Below are 14,963 nucleotides of genomic sequence, written 5' to 3'. Positions count from 1 at the left end.
TCCAGAGTTTTAATAATCAGTGTAAATATTTAGGGAGAAAAATAATAATTTCAGTTAATTATATGATTAGTTGACACCAACATTTCCTTTGAGAACCATGACCGGCAGGAACAGAACAGGAGCCACAGTTTGAGAACCTTGGTCCAAATATAGGCTTTTATTGTGAAGTGAATCGTGCTGCGCATGCGTGGTAGACCAGGAAGTGATCACAGGGAGCGCCTCTCCTCTGTCCTGGCTTCTCCTTCCAGAACTGAGATATTTGTAGCTCAGGTAGCTTCAGCATCAGCGGACCTGCAGGTAACAGGAAGTCTATTAACCACTGACAAGGAAATACGTCATTTATTTCAGACTAAAACCGCGGCAGCGGTAATACTCAATAATACTTTGTGGAGTTGCTGGATAGGAGAGCATGTTTTAATGTACCAGACAGACCGGGCGGGCGGGGTTTAATGGTGCGCTTAACTAAACTGGTGGTTTCTGATTAAATCAGAAATACATGTCTCAGGCATAACATTATGACCACCGACAAGTACAGTGGCTGATGACCCTTCATCATGGCTGCTGTAAGTGGGTGGGAATTACTGGACTTAAGACAGGGGCAATCCCTGTCCTCTGGCGTCCTGCGACTCTCAGCTGTCTCTCTGGTCCAACACAGCAGAATCTCCTCCTCAGTGCAGTCAGGTTCTCCAGAGTCCTGCTAATCACCTCGATTATGTGACTCAGGTGTATTGAAGCAGAGGCGCACCTAAACTCTGCAGGCATGGGCTGCCCAGCCCTGGCTTAACATTTAGGCAGGTGGTCATAATGTTATGCCCGATCTGTGTAAACAGTGAGGTGGCCTTCAGAAGGTTCTGGTTCTACTGAACATTTCCCATTTCTTCTTCTTCTTCTGTGACTTTAACATCCCTTTTGTCCTGATCCATCCTGACCTCCAGCGTCGCCATGACCTCCAGCGCCGCTCTGCTCGCCTGGTCCAGATTCGGGTTCTGTGCGTCCAGAACCGCTTCCTCCTCATGCAGAGTCCTGGTCCGATCCGCCTGCAGTCGCTCTTGGTCCAGCGGCGTTAAGGTGCGCTCCTACCTGCAGTACGTGAAGCGGAAGCTCCGCCCCCCTCCAACCCCCCCTTACAGCCACGTGTGCCAGGTGGGCGACCCGGTCCTGCGCTGCCGGGCCGCCGGCGTGGACCCGGCGGCCATAGCGGGCCCGGAGATCCAGCAGGTTCTGGTAACCATGGTGACGGTGATGAGGAGGCTGCAGTGCGTGGGTCTGAGCGCGCCGCAGGTGGGCGTGCCGCTCCGCATCCTGATGCTGGAGTATCCCTGGAACCTGTTCGAGGCGGTTCCGCCCGCGGCCCGGCGGGCCCTCGGCCTCTCCATCCAGCCGCTCCGGATCTTCCTGAACCCGGAGCTCCGGGTTCTGGACAGCAGCACGGTTCTGTCTCAGGAGGCCTGCGAGAGCGTCTCGGGCTTCTCCGCCGCCGTGCCGCGGTTCCGGTCCGTGGAAGTGTCAGGTACGTCTGGAAACCCGTCCAGAACTGGATTCTGCTGGTTCAGGAGAAAATCAACCCATGAAATGTTTCCATTTCGTCCTCTTTAATGTAGCAAAGCATCAGAACCGATCAGGTAAGGAGGCTGGTTCTGATCGGTTCTGATTGGTTGAGTTCTACTGATGGAGTAGATTTATGGTACTTCTGGCTGGTGAAATGACCTTTGAACTCTATAAACAATCGGAACTTTAAGGAAATTAATAATGGAGCATTCAGGGGTTCTGCTTCCTGTTTTCAGGCCTGAACGAGAAAGGTCAAGAGGTCACCTGGCAGGCGAGCGGCTGGCCGGCCCGGATCCTGCAGCACGAGATGGACCACCTGGACGGAGTTCTGTTCCTGGACCGCATGGACTCCAGAACCTTCGTCAACATCAACTGGCAGGAGCACAACGACTAGCGCCAGCCGGCCCCGGGCAACGCAGAGCTGGACCCTGGTTCTGGTGAACCAAACAGGTCAAATAAAATCTCTTTAAGATGAAATGAGCTGAATCTGATCTTCATCAGTCTGAGCACAAAAGATGTTCTGAACTCGACCCGGTTCTGGCCCAGCTGGTACCAGAACGTTTCAGAACCAGAACTGAGAGCAGATACTGAGCAGAGGTCCAGGTTCTGGAATATAAAATCCCCTGATGGGTCTGAGGTTCTGTTGCCTTTCTTTGACAAACTGAACTTTTTTCACCAACAGGAACCAGAGTCATCAGAACCTCCAGAACCATCAGAACTGACTGTGTGGATCTATTCTCGTTATTAAGGAACGTTTCTCTGATTTTCTGAAAAGTGAAACCAAGCAAACTCTGAAACCAGAGGTTCTTCTGGTTCTTTACCTCTGTGCTGGTAGGATCCGGTCAACATCGGATCCGGTCCGTCAGGTTCTGCTTGAGGCCCTGATCGCCTTGGGCCGGCCCTGCATGAAGAGCTGCTCTCTGCTGGACGCTCACCTCCAGCCCATTTAGCCCAGCTGTGGGGCAGAAAGATGAAATTGAAGCCAGATGTTTTCTCTGTATTTGGGGGCGTCGTCAGTTTTTCTGCTATTAGAGAACAATTAGCAAAATAAATAGAAACGATTTTTCTAATTTCAACATCAGACGTACGGTTTTATTCACAAACAAATGCATGTTGGAAAAAAAAATATTCTTGCCCATAATTTGATAGAGGCGTAGATCCGCCCCCTCCATGAGCCCGGCCTCTGAACAGCCAGACTCATTCATTTTGCTAAATTATTTTTAGCTAAATACTGTTGAGAAGCACAAGCAGGCCTCCTGACGCACAGATTTAAAAAAAATACTCAAAAAAAGGCAGTAGGAGCATCAAGGTCCGCTCCCCTGTGGTATTCTGATTTAGTAATGTAATTTTATTAGTTGTGTTACCACCCCACGCCACTAGAGGCAGTATCAGGCCCGAAAAGATGCGACTAAGGAGCAGATTTAGAAGTTCACAGAAGCTACAGAACTTGTTAAAAACTGTGAGCTGCACTGAAGAAAATAAAAGATAGAAGTTCAAATACAAGCTGAGAATGAAAATCCTTCCTAAAAGTGAAGATATATCACAGATTTCAAAGGAAAATAAAAATGGGAGACCGTGGATAATATAGGTAATAGAGCCCCCTTCACTTCCGGAGTGCAATGGTCCCGTTTCCAAATAAGCTATGGGACTGACAGCGGTCCGTCCCGCCCTTCCTGTTTGCTGCAACAAAGTGAACTTGCAACGTGTTGCTCTCTCAGGCACTGAGGTTCGGCTCATTGAGCCCGAAGAGCAGGAAGTCCTCAGACGGAGGTGGACAGGTCGGTGGACAGGTGGAAGCTGCGTCCGCAGACGCAGGTCAGCGGGTTCTTGTACCAGCAGTCCCTGCAGAACTCGTCGCCGCAGTAGAGGCACAGGACACGCGGCGTCCCGCAGCAGGACTTCCCGCAGGAACACGTCCCCAGGCAGCGGGTCCGGTGGGCCAAGCGGCACAGCTTGCCCTCCACACAGGCGGCGCCGTGGACGGCTCTGCAGGTGAGGCACAGCAGGTGGGGGTTGGCGCTGGCCGCTTCACAGTGGTAGCTGATTGGCTGAGAGGCGGCGGTGTCACCGCAGGTGGCCGTGTCCTCGGGGACGGCGTCTCGGGGACGCTCCTCCCCTGTCTCCGGCCCCGTCTCTGGGACGCCGCTCGCCGGCTCCACCTGGTGGCGCTGCAGGCTGCAGTCGGTCAGGTGGACGCAAGTGATGTCATGGAGGACACCGCAGTCCAGGCAGCGCTGGAGACTAAGCGGAGTCTCCATGACCTCTGCGGCACGGAGACAGCCGCAGAGGTCGTGGGGTCGCCCTCTCTCTGCCTCCAGCGGCGGGGGAACGACCGGACCAAACCTCCTGCTGCGGGGCGCCGCCACCGGCCCGTTGCTGCGCCGCTGGCCACCCGGGGGCGCCGTGCTGTCGTCCCGGTACAGGTCCAACTCTCCCTCTGCGTCCTCCAGGACAGACAGCAGCCGCTCAGCGTTGTCAATAGCAACCTGTCCAAAGACAAACATTCAGCTTCAATCGCTTCCAGTGGCAGAAGAAGAACCGGGCCTTTAAAACCAACCGGACCAGAACCAAACCATAGCAGAAGCTGAGCTCAGACACCTGCAGGTCAAAGGTCAGACTCCTTTGACCTGCAGTCCTCCATCATTTCCAGACTTGGAGCTCCTAAAGTATAGCTGACACAACAAAATGATTTGAAAAGACAAACTGCTGCTTTAATTTTGCAACACTAAAGAGTTTAATAAATATTTCTCACAGATTACAGAAAGTAGAGCAGCGGCGCCATCTTGTGACATAATCAGGGTAAGTCAAAACATAGCAGTCAAACTGTGCGTGTATCCGCCATGTCTACCAGCAAACAATCGCTCCGTATTTTCATCAGTTAAAAACCTTTTGACTTTTGTGTGCGAGTCCCTGTAAAAATGAGACAAACGTATCCATGGTGAGGAAGTTGAAGTTCTGTAAATAATTTCATTAGCCTTATTGTAAATAGTTTAAATATAATATATTGTTGCTTTCTTTCTGCAGACAACATGAACACAGAGTGAAAATCCCTAAAAAAAAAAACAACCCTGAAATATTTACGGTTATCAGAAGGAGACAGACGTTCAGATCCAAACCTTCACCGTTTCTTCTTCTCAGAAACGTTTGAGTCATCGTCACTTCCTGGACTTTATTGATCAATAAATACTAAATATGGCTTCCGACTCCCTCCTCTTCATCACTCGATGTGGATCCTTCCTCCAAAACGGCAGAGAAATCGCTCTGATCAACTCCCTGCGCTTCCGTTAATCGGTCGTTTCAGGTTCGACTTACCTGATGATGTCATAAGATGGCGCCGGCGTTTGACCCAATTATTACTGAGAAAAACAACAATGCTCCGTGGAATTTATATAATTCTGTGATTTATAGAATAATAAATATTCTGTGAATATTTATTATTAAAAGCTTTTGTGTTTACAGAACAAATACAGTAGTTCATGTTTTCAATCATGGAAGCGGTTTTATCGTGTCAGCAATATTTAAAGGGCCGGTTACGGTTTAGAACCACCTGGTCAGCCCCAGGTGAGGCTCCACCTGGAGGTTCTGAGGCAAACCGGGCTGAACTGGATTAATGGTTCAGGAGAAACATCTGCTATAAATACTTTAATCGTTTTTCAGTTAAATGCTGAAATTCCTGTCTAAGAAGAAGCTCCTGGAAGGGAATCAGAGTAAATAAAGATGAGACCTGGAGACAAGGTGATGCATTAAAGTTGAGGTCAAAGTTCAGCAGCCGTACCTGCAGCCGCTGGCCTTTCCGCCGCTCCCGCACCACGCCTAGCTCCCAGCGGGCGCCGCCACGCTTTCCCAGGGCGGCCAGCAGGAGGCGACACTCGCAGCGGGCCAGGAAGAAGGCGCAGGCCAGGCGCAGCAGCTCCCGCGGCGCCGCCACGCCGCCAGCAGGCTGCAGGCGCAACAACCGGGTCTGGGCCGGGCCGGGCCGGTACCCCAGCAGGCCGAACACTTCCTCGGTCTGCGGCGCCGAAAGTACCGGAGCGACGCAGTGGGTGAAGGTACCGGAGTACATCTGGACCAAAGCAGATGAAACGCCACAACGTTAAACGCTGAGGAGGCTTCAAGCTAACTTCTCCATGACGACCTGCGCCTTTAAGAACATCGGGCGCCCCCTAGAGGCGAGTGCAGCTTCACAAAACACAGCTCAGATTTTAATAAAACTGAATAAATCTACTTTTAGTTAAAGTTAGTTAACATGTGGGAGAAAAATGTTAACTTAGCAGATCTGGATCATTACAGATGAAAGCAAAGGAATTGTTTTAGGAACTGTCGGTTTGCACTTTGGCTCTGAACAATGAATTATCGTTATAGACAGTAAATAATAATAATTATACTGTTCGTCAGTCGGCCGCTCCAGGGTCCGGCGGTACCTTGATCACCCGGTACTCCTCCCTCCAGGGGCCCAGGTACAGGTTCAACGCCGCCTGCTCCAGAACCTCGAAGGTCCGGGCCAGGCCACGCAGACCCGGACCGCACCGGGCCTCCAGAACCTCCTCCATCAGCCGCAGCGGCTCCAGGCCCAGGCCGTGCAGCTCCCGGGGGTCGGAGGTCGCCAGGAGGCCCTCGACCTCTGACCTCAACATCTCGTCCTGACAGGCCTGGCACGACCCCTGACCCAGGATCTGCTGCTCCAGAACCCGGTCGTACGCCCGGACCAGGTCCACACCGTGCATCTCTGAGGGACGAGAAGAATATCAGAACCGGGACCAGGACCCGAACTCGGTACCCAGCGAGTGGACCTTCATCGTGAGGAAGAGGAGGATCGTGGCTTTAATATTCATCACTAATGAAATCTGAAAAGTGTGGAGTGTTTTTATATCCCTCCTGTCTGAGTCAGAACTCTGCAGAACCTCCGGGGTTAGGGCGTCTTCAGCCGTTTTCCCACAGATTCCAACGTATTCAGGTTTGGACTTTGACTAGGCCGTTCCAACCCATGAATGAGCTTTGAACTGAACCATAATATTTCTGGCTGCTGTAAGCTGAACTTTGACCCCAGTCTCAGCTGAGTGTTTTGATTATCTCTGCCCATCTTCCCACAGTATGATGCTGCCACAACTAAAGTAGCTATTTAAAACATCTTAATTTATATTTTTAAGGTTTTTACTTGTGAAAATGATTAAAACTATGGGGCATTTTCCCAAACTTTTACTGTTTTAATCAGTGATGATGTCAGTTCCTGTCTTTCCAGTTCTCCATCAGCTTTCATCAGAAGTAAGAAAATAAATCCAGAATTAATAAAACCAGACAGGGACATTATGAACCGGAAGTGGAAGTTTAAATATAATCAAACAGGTCAATCTGTCTCTGTGTAAAGTTATTAGTTTTTCTGTTGTTCTTCCTGAAGCAGTTCCTTACAGAAATTATTTCTGCTGTTCTTTGAAGTAAAAATTGAATTTCAGAATCGGAAGCTAACTTCAGTGCCCTGAACTCAATGCTGAAGTTAGCTTGTGATTCAAAGGTGCAGTAAAGGGCTATTTCCTGTTGTATTTTTTTAAAATGTTTTTTAAAATCAGCTCTAGTTCAAAATAAGATTCTAAGAATAAAAACTTTAGTTTGTTGCATTTTTCCTTCTGTTTACTACGATGTGTGTTGTGTTGTTTCTTTATTACTTTTTATCATTATTTTATGTAACTGCCAAAATCTGCCAATAAAGTTTGAGCTCAAATGAAACTTCAGCAGGAAACCTGAAGAAGGTTCTGACCGTCTAAGGTTTGGAAGAAATGAGTTCATTTTTTGGACAGGGTCAGACAGAACCTGAAGCCGCAGTGAATCCAGCCCAAATAAGCCCAGATTATATCTGATTACATGATATAAAATAGCAGGTAACCAGTGAAATTCTGGGTATTTTTGTGTTATCATCAGAGGTCCAGATTGGATCAGAACCAGAACTGTGCTGCTCTGGACCCACACTGCAGGTCCAACCCTGATGTAATGCCACCAAGGGTTCCGAGAAGATGGCGGACAGGGCAGTCATGTTTCTCTGAGCTCCCTAAGAGGTCCCGACTCTAAATTACTTCATGAAGTAAAACTACTAGTAAATATTTGTAAAAATCAGTTCTCAGCTTGAAGTATGAAGAAAAGCAATAAGTTTCTGCCACCTGCAGTCAAGACTTTGCATTCTAAAAGTGATCACGACTATTCTGTGCCAATGGAATCAGCTGCAGCTGGCAAACGGGGAAGGGAAGCCAGAACCCGACCAGAACCCCGACCAGAACCCCGACCAGCACTCCGGAAAAAAACACACACATGGAAAAAAGAGCTAAAGGTTCGTCCCAGGATCAAATGAACACTGAGGCTATTTTAAGAGCTATAAGTTCCTTAGGACAGAAAGTAAATGACCGCATGGAAGAAGTTGGCTTGCAAATAAAGCAGCACAGTGTTATGCTAGCGGCTATTGCTAAATCGGTTCAGCTCAACTCAGAGGAGCTAAACGATTGCAAAAAGAAAATAATAGAATTGGAGAAACAAGTGGATACACTCTCCAAAGAGAACATGCAGTTGAAAGAAGGAGACCTGAACAGTGAAAGATATAAAAGATTTGGTGCCTCGGCATAAAAGGAAAACTCTGGTGAGAACATCCGAGATGAAGTTGTGGCGCTTCTGTGCAAAATTGCACCTGATTTGGCTTCAAAGATGGATGAAGAGGTTGATGTTGTCCAGAGTGGGTCGAAAGATGCATAACAGGGACAGACAGGTTATTATTCTGTTTGTGAGACGAGCCTTGAGAGACGACATCTGGAAGAGAACTAAAACTTGAAGAAGGAGTTCGCTTCTCTGAAGATTTGACACCAGAAGACTGGAAAGCGAGACAAGAACTGTGGCCAAAAATGTAAAAAGCAAGAAAAGAAGGCAAAGCTGCAGGTTTCAGGGCCCGTTTGGGTTCATCAGAGGCATCATGGATGTTTCTACAGTTGAGAACTGAGATGCAGCAGAAATGAACATGGAAACTTAGAGGACAGTTCTGTTAAAGTCTCACTCAAGGTTTTTTTCACTCTCCTAAACCGTTTGTTCATGTGTTCATCTGTTCATGTGTTCATCTGTTCTACTGTTCAGTTAAAAACCGATTTTTCTTTAGTTTCTTTTAACACAAGGGGACTAAAAGATTCACTTAAACGGAAAGCAGTTTTTTGTTTTGTAAAGGACAACAAGCACACTGCAGCTTTTTACAGGAAACTCATTCTGATGCATCTGACGTGAAGTTCTGGTCGCAGCAATGGGAGATAAAATTCTCTTCAGGGACAAATGGACCTGCTGGAGTCGCCATCTGCTTTCTCAGGTGTCCAGTAAGATTTTGAGTGAGAAAGCAGATAAGGATGGACATTGGGTAGCCTGTGTTTTAGAAGTTGATAATGTCCCAATAATTTTGTTAAACATTTATGGATATAATAATGATCAATACAACAGGAATCTGTTACATCAAATAACAAGGGTTATTGTGGAGCTCACTGCTAATTTTCCTACTGATCATATCGTAGTTGGAGGGGATTTCAACTTGGCTCCAGATGAATGTATGGATCGATGGATCAATGGATCCATGGATCGATGGATCGATGGATCGATGGACCAATGGATCGATGGATCAATGGATCGATGGACCGATGGATCGATGGATCGATGGACCAATGGATCGATGGATCGATGGACCAATGGATCAATGGATCGATGGATCGGTGGATCGATGGATCGATGGATTGATGGATCGATGGATCGATGGCCTTCACTGCTGGTCAAAGAAACTCCAAATCCTATTCTTAAAGAATTTGTTAGTAACACGAAATTAATAGACGTGTGGAGAGCGCTACACAGTGGAGTCAAACAGTTCACCTGGCACAAACCTAATGGTTATAGTAGATCAGGTATTGATTATTGGCTGGTATGTGCTGCAGTCCTAGAGTGTATTAAAGAAACAGAGATAGCAAACTGTCCTTTAAGTGATCACTGCATTATCAATTTAAAACTACAAAAAGTAGATAGAAGTTCTAAACCCAATAATTACTGGAAATTTAATTCAAACCTTCTTACAAACTTAGAGTTTTGTCAATTTATTAAGGAACTTATTCTAAATATATCAAGTGACAATTCTATTGAAACACCAATTCTTAAATGGGAATACTTGAAATATAGTATTAGAAAATATTCAATTAAATTTGGTCAAGAGTTACATAGAAAAATAAAAGCAGAAGAGACAATGGTGATTAAAGATCTTATGTCACTTTACAGAAAATTAAGTTGGACTGATGAGGATAAAGAAATAATAAATAAATTGCAATCTAAATTAGATGAGATTTACATAAATAGGGCAAAAGGTGCTTATGTAAGGTCCAGAGCCAGGTGGATCGAAGAAGGAGAAAAAAATAGTGCTTTTTTTTGTAACTTAGAAAAACATAGACAGGAATATAATAATTAATAGTCTTATAACTGATGAAGTGGAATGTTCTGAGAATAAGAGAATAACAGAAGAAGTATTTAAGTTTTATAGTAATCTTTATAAATCTTCACATACAGAACAAATTACTTCATCCTTTTTTGATAAAATAAATAATCTAGTTCCTGTTATTGATGAAAACTTCAAAGAAATTTGTGATGAAGAGCCAAGAATCTCTGAATTTGACATTTCTATAAGAAATATGGCTTCTGACCAGACGGCCTCACAGCTAATCTTTAGAAACATTTCTGGGAGGATTTAAAACTTTTGTTGTTTCAGGCTGTAGAAGAATGTGTTAGTAGGAAAGAACTCATGGAAACTATGAAACAAGGCGTAATTAAACTAATCCTAAAACCTGGTAAAGATAAGAAAAATTTAAATAATTTAAGACCTATCACGCTGTTGAACACTGACTACAAGATCTTAACAAAAGTTTTGGCAATGAGGTTAAAAACTGGCTTACCTAAAATAATTAGTCAAACCCAATCCGGCTTTCTGAAAGGCAGATCCATCATAACAACATCCGCCTGGTTCTGGACCTGATTGATTATAGTCATTAATAAGAGATGATGGTTTTATGTTGTTTTTAGATTTACACAAAGCATTTGATTCTGTGGAACAGCAATTTATTGTTAACACGTTGAGACATTTTGGTTTTGGAAATAGTTTTCTTAATATGATTACCATGTTAAACACCAATATTAACACTTATATATATTGTTATATATTAATATTAATATTAAGCTGTGTGTCTCTGTCACATGCCCCAGATTCAAAGTAGAAAGAGGAATCAGATCAGGCTGCAGTATCTCGCCTCTCTTATTTATTATAGTCACAGAACTACTTGCAATAACAATTAAAAACTCTAATATTGAAGGTCTGAAAATAAATAACCAGAAAATAATCATTAGCCAATTCGCAGATGATACAACCCTCTTCCTAAAAAACAAAGAACAAATTCCTCCAGCTCTAAATAAAGTTGTTCTCTCAGCCTCAGGGCTGCAGATGAATGTAAATAAATGTGAAATTATGAGTATCCATAACTGCTCTGATTCTTCAATTTTCAATATTCCAGTTAAAAATGAAATTAAATACTTAGGCATGTGGATTAAAGCTACCAGTGTTAGAAAAGATTTACAAGACAACATTGATAAATGTGGCAAAACCTTAAATATTTGGCTTCAAAGAGGCTTGATGTTGTTTGGTAGAACTTTATAAACAAAAACTGAATCCTTAACCAGGCTGACGTTTCCTGCATATTCCTTAGCTGTCCCTCCAAATATCATAAAACAGATTAACAGAATTAATTTTAATTTTATTTGGAAAAACAAGCACCATTACATCAGAAAAAGTGATTTGCTAAAACATTTTGAGGAAGGTGGTATCAAGGCAATCGATTTTGAAATTATGAATGGTGCTTTAAAAATTAGATGGCTTCAGTCCTTTTTAAAAAACGGTGATCTTATTTGGTTTGTTATGCCGTCGTTCGTATTTCAAAAAGTTGGAGGTATTGAGCTGTTATTGAAATGTGATTTTGAATTATCTAAACTCCCTATAACTCTCTAATTTCCACCAACAGGTTTTGTTACAGTGGAAGTTAATGTTTAAACAACTTCAGCCTCATAATGTCCCACTGTGGAACAACAGAGCCATTCTATGTGTAGAAGATCTATTTTTCTAGAAGATTGGTGGAATAAACAAATCTGGTCAGTTACTCATTTACTGGATGGAAATGGTGAAATTCTACGTTTGGAGGAATTTAACAGGAAATATGGAGCTGATTGTTCACTAACAATTTATTAAAAAGTTTTATATAGTTTCACTAATGTCCTCATTCAGTCACTTAAAAACTATTTACCTAACTTCTTTATTCCAAGACTCCATAAGATTCAAATTGAGCATGTGGACATTACAGATAATAAATGCAATAACAGGTTTTTGAATCAGTATCTATAAATATTATGTACACAGGAAGAACAAAAAGCACAGTTTTCTTACAAAATTTTAACAAATCTATGATAGTCAAAATTAGGACAAATTATTTGAAATTCCCAATTCCTCCTAAATATAAAGAATTACATTTTAAAATAATAAATAACATATATCCTTCAAATGAGTTCTTAAGAGAGAGACTTAAGTTTAATGTTGAGAATTGTGGTTTTTGTAAAACTCAATTGGAAACAACTAAACATTTGTTTTACGAATGTAAAGAAATATTAAACTTATGGGATCAACTTCGAAACTTTCTGTCTTCTAAAACAATAAATGTGGATTTTATTTCCTTACAAAACATTAAATTCGGTTTATCTATCAAAGACAAAAATGTGGAATTTTTAGTAAATGTTCTAATGATTATAACCAAATATTATATCCATAAATGTCGCTATGCAAAATGCTGCCTCTCATTCTCTGCTCTAAAAAATGATCTTTCCTTTTTTAAAAGATTTCTGAGAAAAATGCAGAATTTAAACGCAATTAAAATGTTTGAGTTAATGGAAGAATTTCAGTTAGTAGTCCCCTCTGATTAAGTTATTTTATTTTATTATTATTTTTTATTATTATTATTTTATCTAATTTTATTTTCTTTTTTTTTCATTATTTTAATACTTTGTTCTAACCTTGCATCTAATTGGTTTTGTTAACAGCAGGAGTTGTGATATTTGTTTTTTTTTGTAATGTCTGTTATTGACGTGTTGTTTGAGATTGTTATTGTTATTTTTGTATATTCAATAAAATAAAAAATAAAAAAAAATGTAATGCCACCAACCTGAAACTGTTTTGTTCCGGGTTTGTCTTTCCTCTTTAACAGCGTCAGTCATTCAGAACCAACCAGTTGTTCTTCATTCCTTCATTCATAAACTGCTGCTATAGCCAGCAGAATCAATGCAGATCAACACTAAGCTTAACTGGGACTGGACTGGTCCCTGTTCAACTGGTCCCAGCTCTGCGGTTTTAAAACTCAACTCCGTTTATGCTCATTTAATTGCTAAAAAATGTCTTTCCAGATAAATGAAAACGTTTCCAAACCATAAACCATGTTTTCAAGAATCTGAGGGATCAGTAGAATAATTCGGTTCGATTAAAACTCTAGATAATCAAAAGTAGACCTGATTCCTTAAACTCGTGAAATAGCCCATTAATGAACCACCGAACCGGAAGCTAACTTCAGCGCCGTTTAAAGTTCTGAGGTTGATCCAAAGTAAAGTTCGGTCCTGTCCCGGACCCGCCCCGAATAAAAGCTCGGTTTTGGTCAACTCCAAACGCCTTAATTCTGAGGTTCGACACCACCCGGGCTTTCAGTAATTCTCAAAACAAAACCCATTTCTCCTTTTTCTCAAAGAAGTCTCGGTTCTGAAGCCAGCGCTGGCTCTAACACCAAGTGGAGGCGGACGGTTCGGACATGGGTCCAAACAGAAGAAGAAGAAACAGAACCTCACCTGCCGCTGGACCTCTCGACCTCTCAGATCTTTTTCTTCTTCTTCCTTTCTGTGTTAGAGGATCGCAAGCGACTTGTAGGTGCACAGCGACACCTCCTGTTCATGAGTGGAACATCCTTACTTTCCACCCACCGGATCCAGTCTGAGTTTTCTGTCATGGATATAAATGAATAAAGTTTCTCTTTATTTTCTTTATTTTTCTCAGGGTTTTGGTGGTAAAAACACATTAATTATATTTCAGTTACCCACTTTGTGTGGGAGGAAGAGGAGGATGAGGATGAGGGGGAGGAGCCTCGTCACCGATAAGGTAAACATTGTCACCTGTTTTGGGTATTTCCCAGAACCTACTGCTGGTCCACCTGAATCCCCTGAGGGTCAACAAAGGTCAAAGGTCAGGCGAAGAGCTATGTGAGTATGAATGCCTCATGTAACACAATGGGGGGAGGGAGAATAAACGAGATTTTACTTTAATATAAATGGTTAAACAAACCTTTATGTAACATTTCAAATAAAATAACCATGTTTATTCATACAAAATAAACAGAAAGGATATAAACAATGACATGTATAAAATGCTGAGTAATTATACTCAAATTTACACAGACATTAGCTCATATATTGCAGAAATCTAAGGTTTCCTATCTGAAGTCAATTTCTTTATGCAAAATCAGTCTAATCAAGCAAGAGTAGGAATAATATTAGTCAAGTAAAAGACTAATATCAAGTGCAGTGCATTAAAATTATTCTTATAAGTAGTTTCCCCAAAAAAGTTACTAAAGTAAATGTAACCAGCACTACCCACTTTTGAACATAGATAACGAAATTAGTAGCCTACCCTTGTTAACAAGCTTAACATGATATATTGGCATTAGCTAGTCGTGTAGCTAACATTAGCTAGTCACCAGGTAGCTAACATTAGCCAGTCATGTAGCTAATATGAGCTAGTCACCATCTTCAACCAGTCCCTAGCCCTGTCTACAGTCCCATCCTGCCTGAAATCTTCCACCATAGTCCCCATACCCAAGAAACCTCACATCTCCTGCCTCAACGACTACCGGCCAGTGGCACTAACCGCTGTGGTGACGAAGTGTTTTGAAAAACTGGTCCGGGGTCACATCACAGCACTTCTCCCTCTTGGCTTTGACCCCCACCAGTTCGCCTACAGAGCCAACAGATCCACAGAGGACGCCGTGATCACGGCCCTCCGTGCTGCTCTGTCACATCTGGAGCAGCAGGGGAGCTATGTGCGGATGCTCTTTGTAGACTACAGCTCTGCTTTTAATACCATCCTCCCTCACAGACTGGTGGACAAACTGGGGGACCTGGGCCTCCCTCACTCCACCTGCATGTGGATTCTGAGCTTCCTGACCAACCGACAGCAGAGAGTTAGGGTGGGAAAACATACATCCACTGCCCTCAGCCTTAGTACTGGCTCTCCACAGGGCTGTGTGCTGAGCCCCCTGCTCTATTGTCTGTACACATACGACTGCACCTCTGCCCAC

The 14,963-nt window shown here is 43.3% G+C and overlaps 2 protein-coding genes and 1 long non-coding RNA gene across 5 annotated transcripts; 2 read left to right on the top strand and 1 right to left on the bottom strand.

The window, feature by feature from the left end:
- Positions 1-63: 63 nt before the first annotated feature.
- On the bottom strand, positions 64-13,560 carry spata2l (spermatogenesis associated 2-like). Of its 2 annotated transcripts, none has more exons than XM_032579543.1 (6): positions 13,462-13,560; positions 5,970-6,274; positions 5,324-5,611; positions 2,370-4,034; positions 1,813-1,982; positions 64-291 (listed from the first exon to the last, which is right to left on the bottom strand). In XM_032579543.1, exons 2-4 carry the CDS (start codon positions 6,270-6,272, stop codon positions 3,309-3,311), a joined length of 1,317 nt encoding a protein of 438 aa, XP_032435434.1. In that variant the 5' UTR covers positions 6,273-6,274; positions 13,462-13,560; the 3' UTR covers positions 64-291; positions 1,813-1,982; positions 2,370-3,308. The 2 variants fall into 2 exon arrangements, with proteins under 2 accessions (XP_032435434.1, XP_032435426.1); XM_032579535.1 differs by lacking the exon at positions 13,462-13,560 and adding an exon at positions 12,792-13,428.
- pdf (peptide deformylase, mitochondrial) lies at positions 197-2,624 on the top strand. 2 transcript variants are annotated; one of them, XM_032579606.1, is made up of 3 exons: positions 197-297; positions 936-1,510; positions 1,785-2,624. In XM_032579606.1, the coding sequence occupies exons 2-3, from the start codon at positions 943-945 to the stop codon at positions 1,940-1,942; spliced, it is 726 nt and encodes a 241-aa protein (XP_032435497.1). In that variant the 5' UTR covers positions 197-297; positions 936-942; the 3' UTR covers positions 1,943-2,624. The 2 variants fall into 2 exon arrangements, with proteins under 2 accessions (XP_032435497.1, XP_032435507.1); XM_032579616.1 differs by lacking the exon at positions 197-297 and having other exon boundaries at positions 620-1,510.
- On the top strand, positions 4,034-5,013 carry LOC116730419 (uncharacterized). Its single transcript, XR_004341323.1, has 2 exons — positions 4,034-4,486; positions 4,573-5,013. It is a non-coding gene; the product is annotated as an uncharacterized LOC116730419 (long non-coding RNA).
- Positions 13,561-14,963: the final 1,403 nt, after the last annotated feature.

Source organism: Xiphophorus hellerii, chromosome 2 (genome assembly GCF_003331165.1).
Source record: "Xiphophorus hellerii strain 12219 chromosome 2, Xiphophorus_hellerii-4.1, whole genome shotgun sequence".
NCBI lineage: Eukaryota > Metazoa > Chordata > Actinopteri > Cyprinodontiformes > Poeciliidae > Xiphophorus > Xiphophorus hellerii.
Note: the sequence above shows the minus strand (reverse complement) of the source record. Positions and strands in the feature narration are given on the sequence as shown.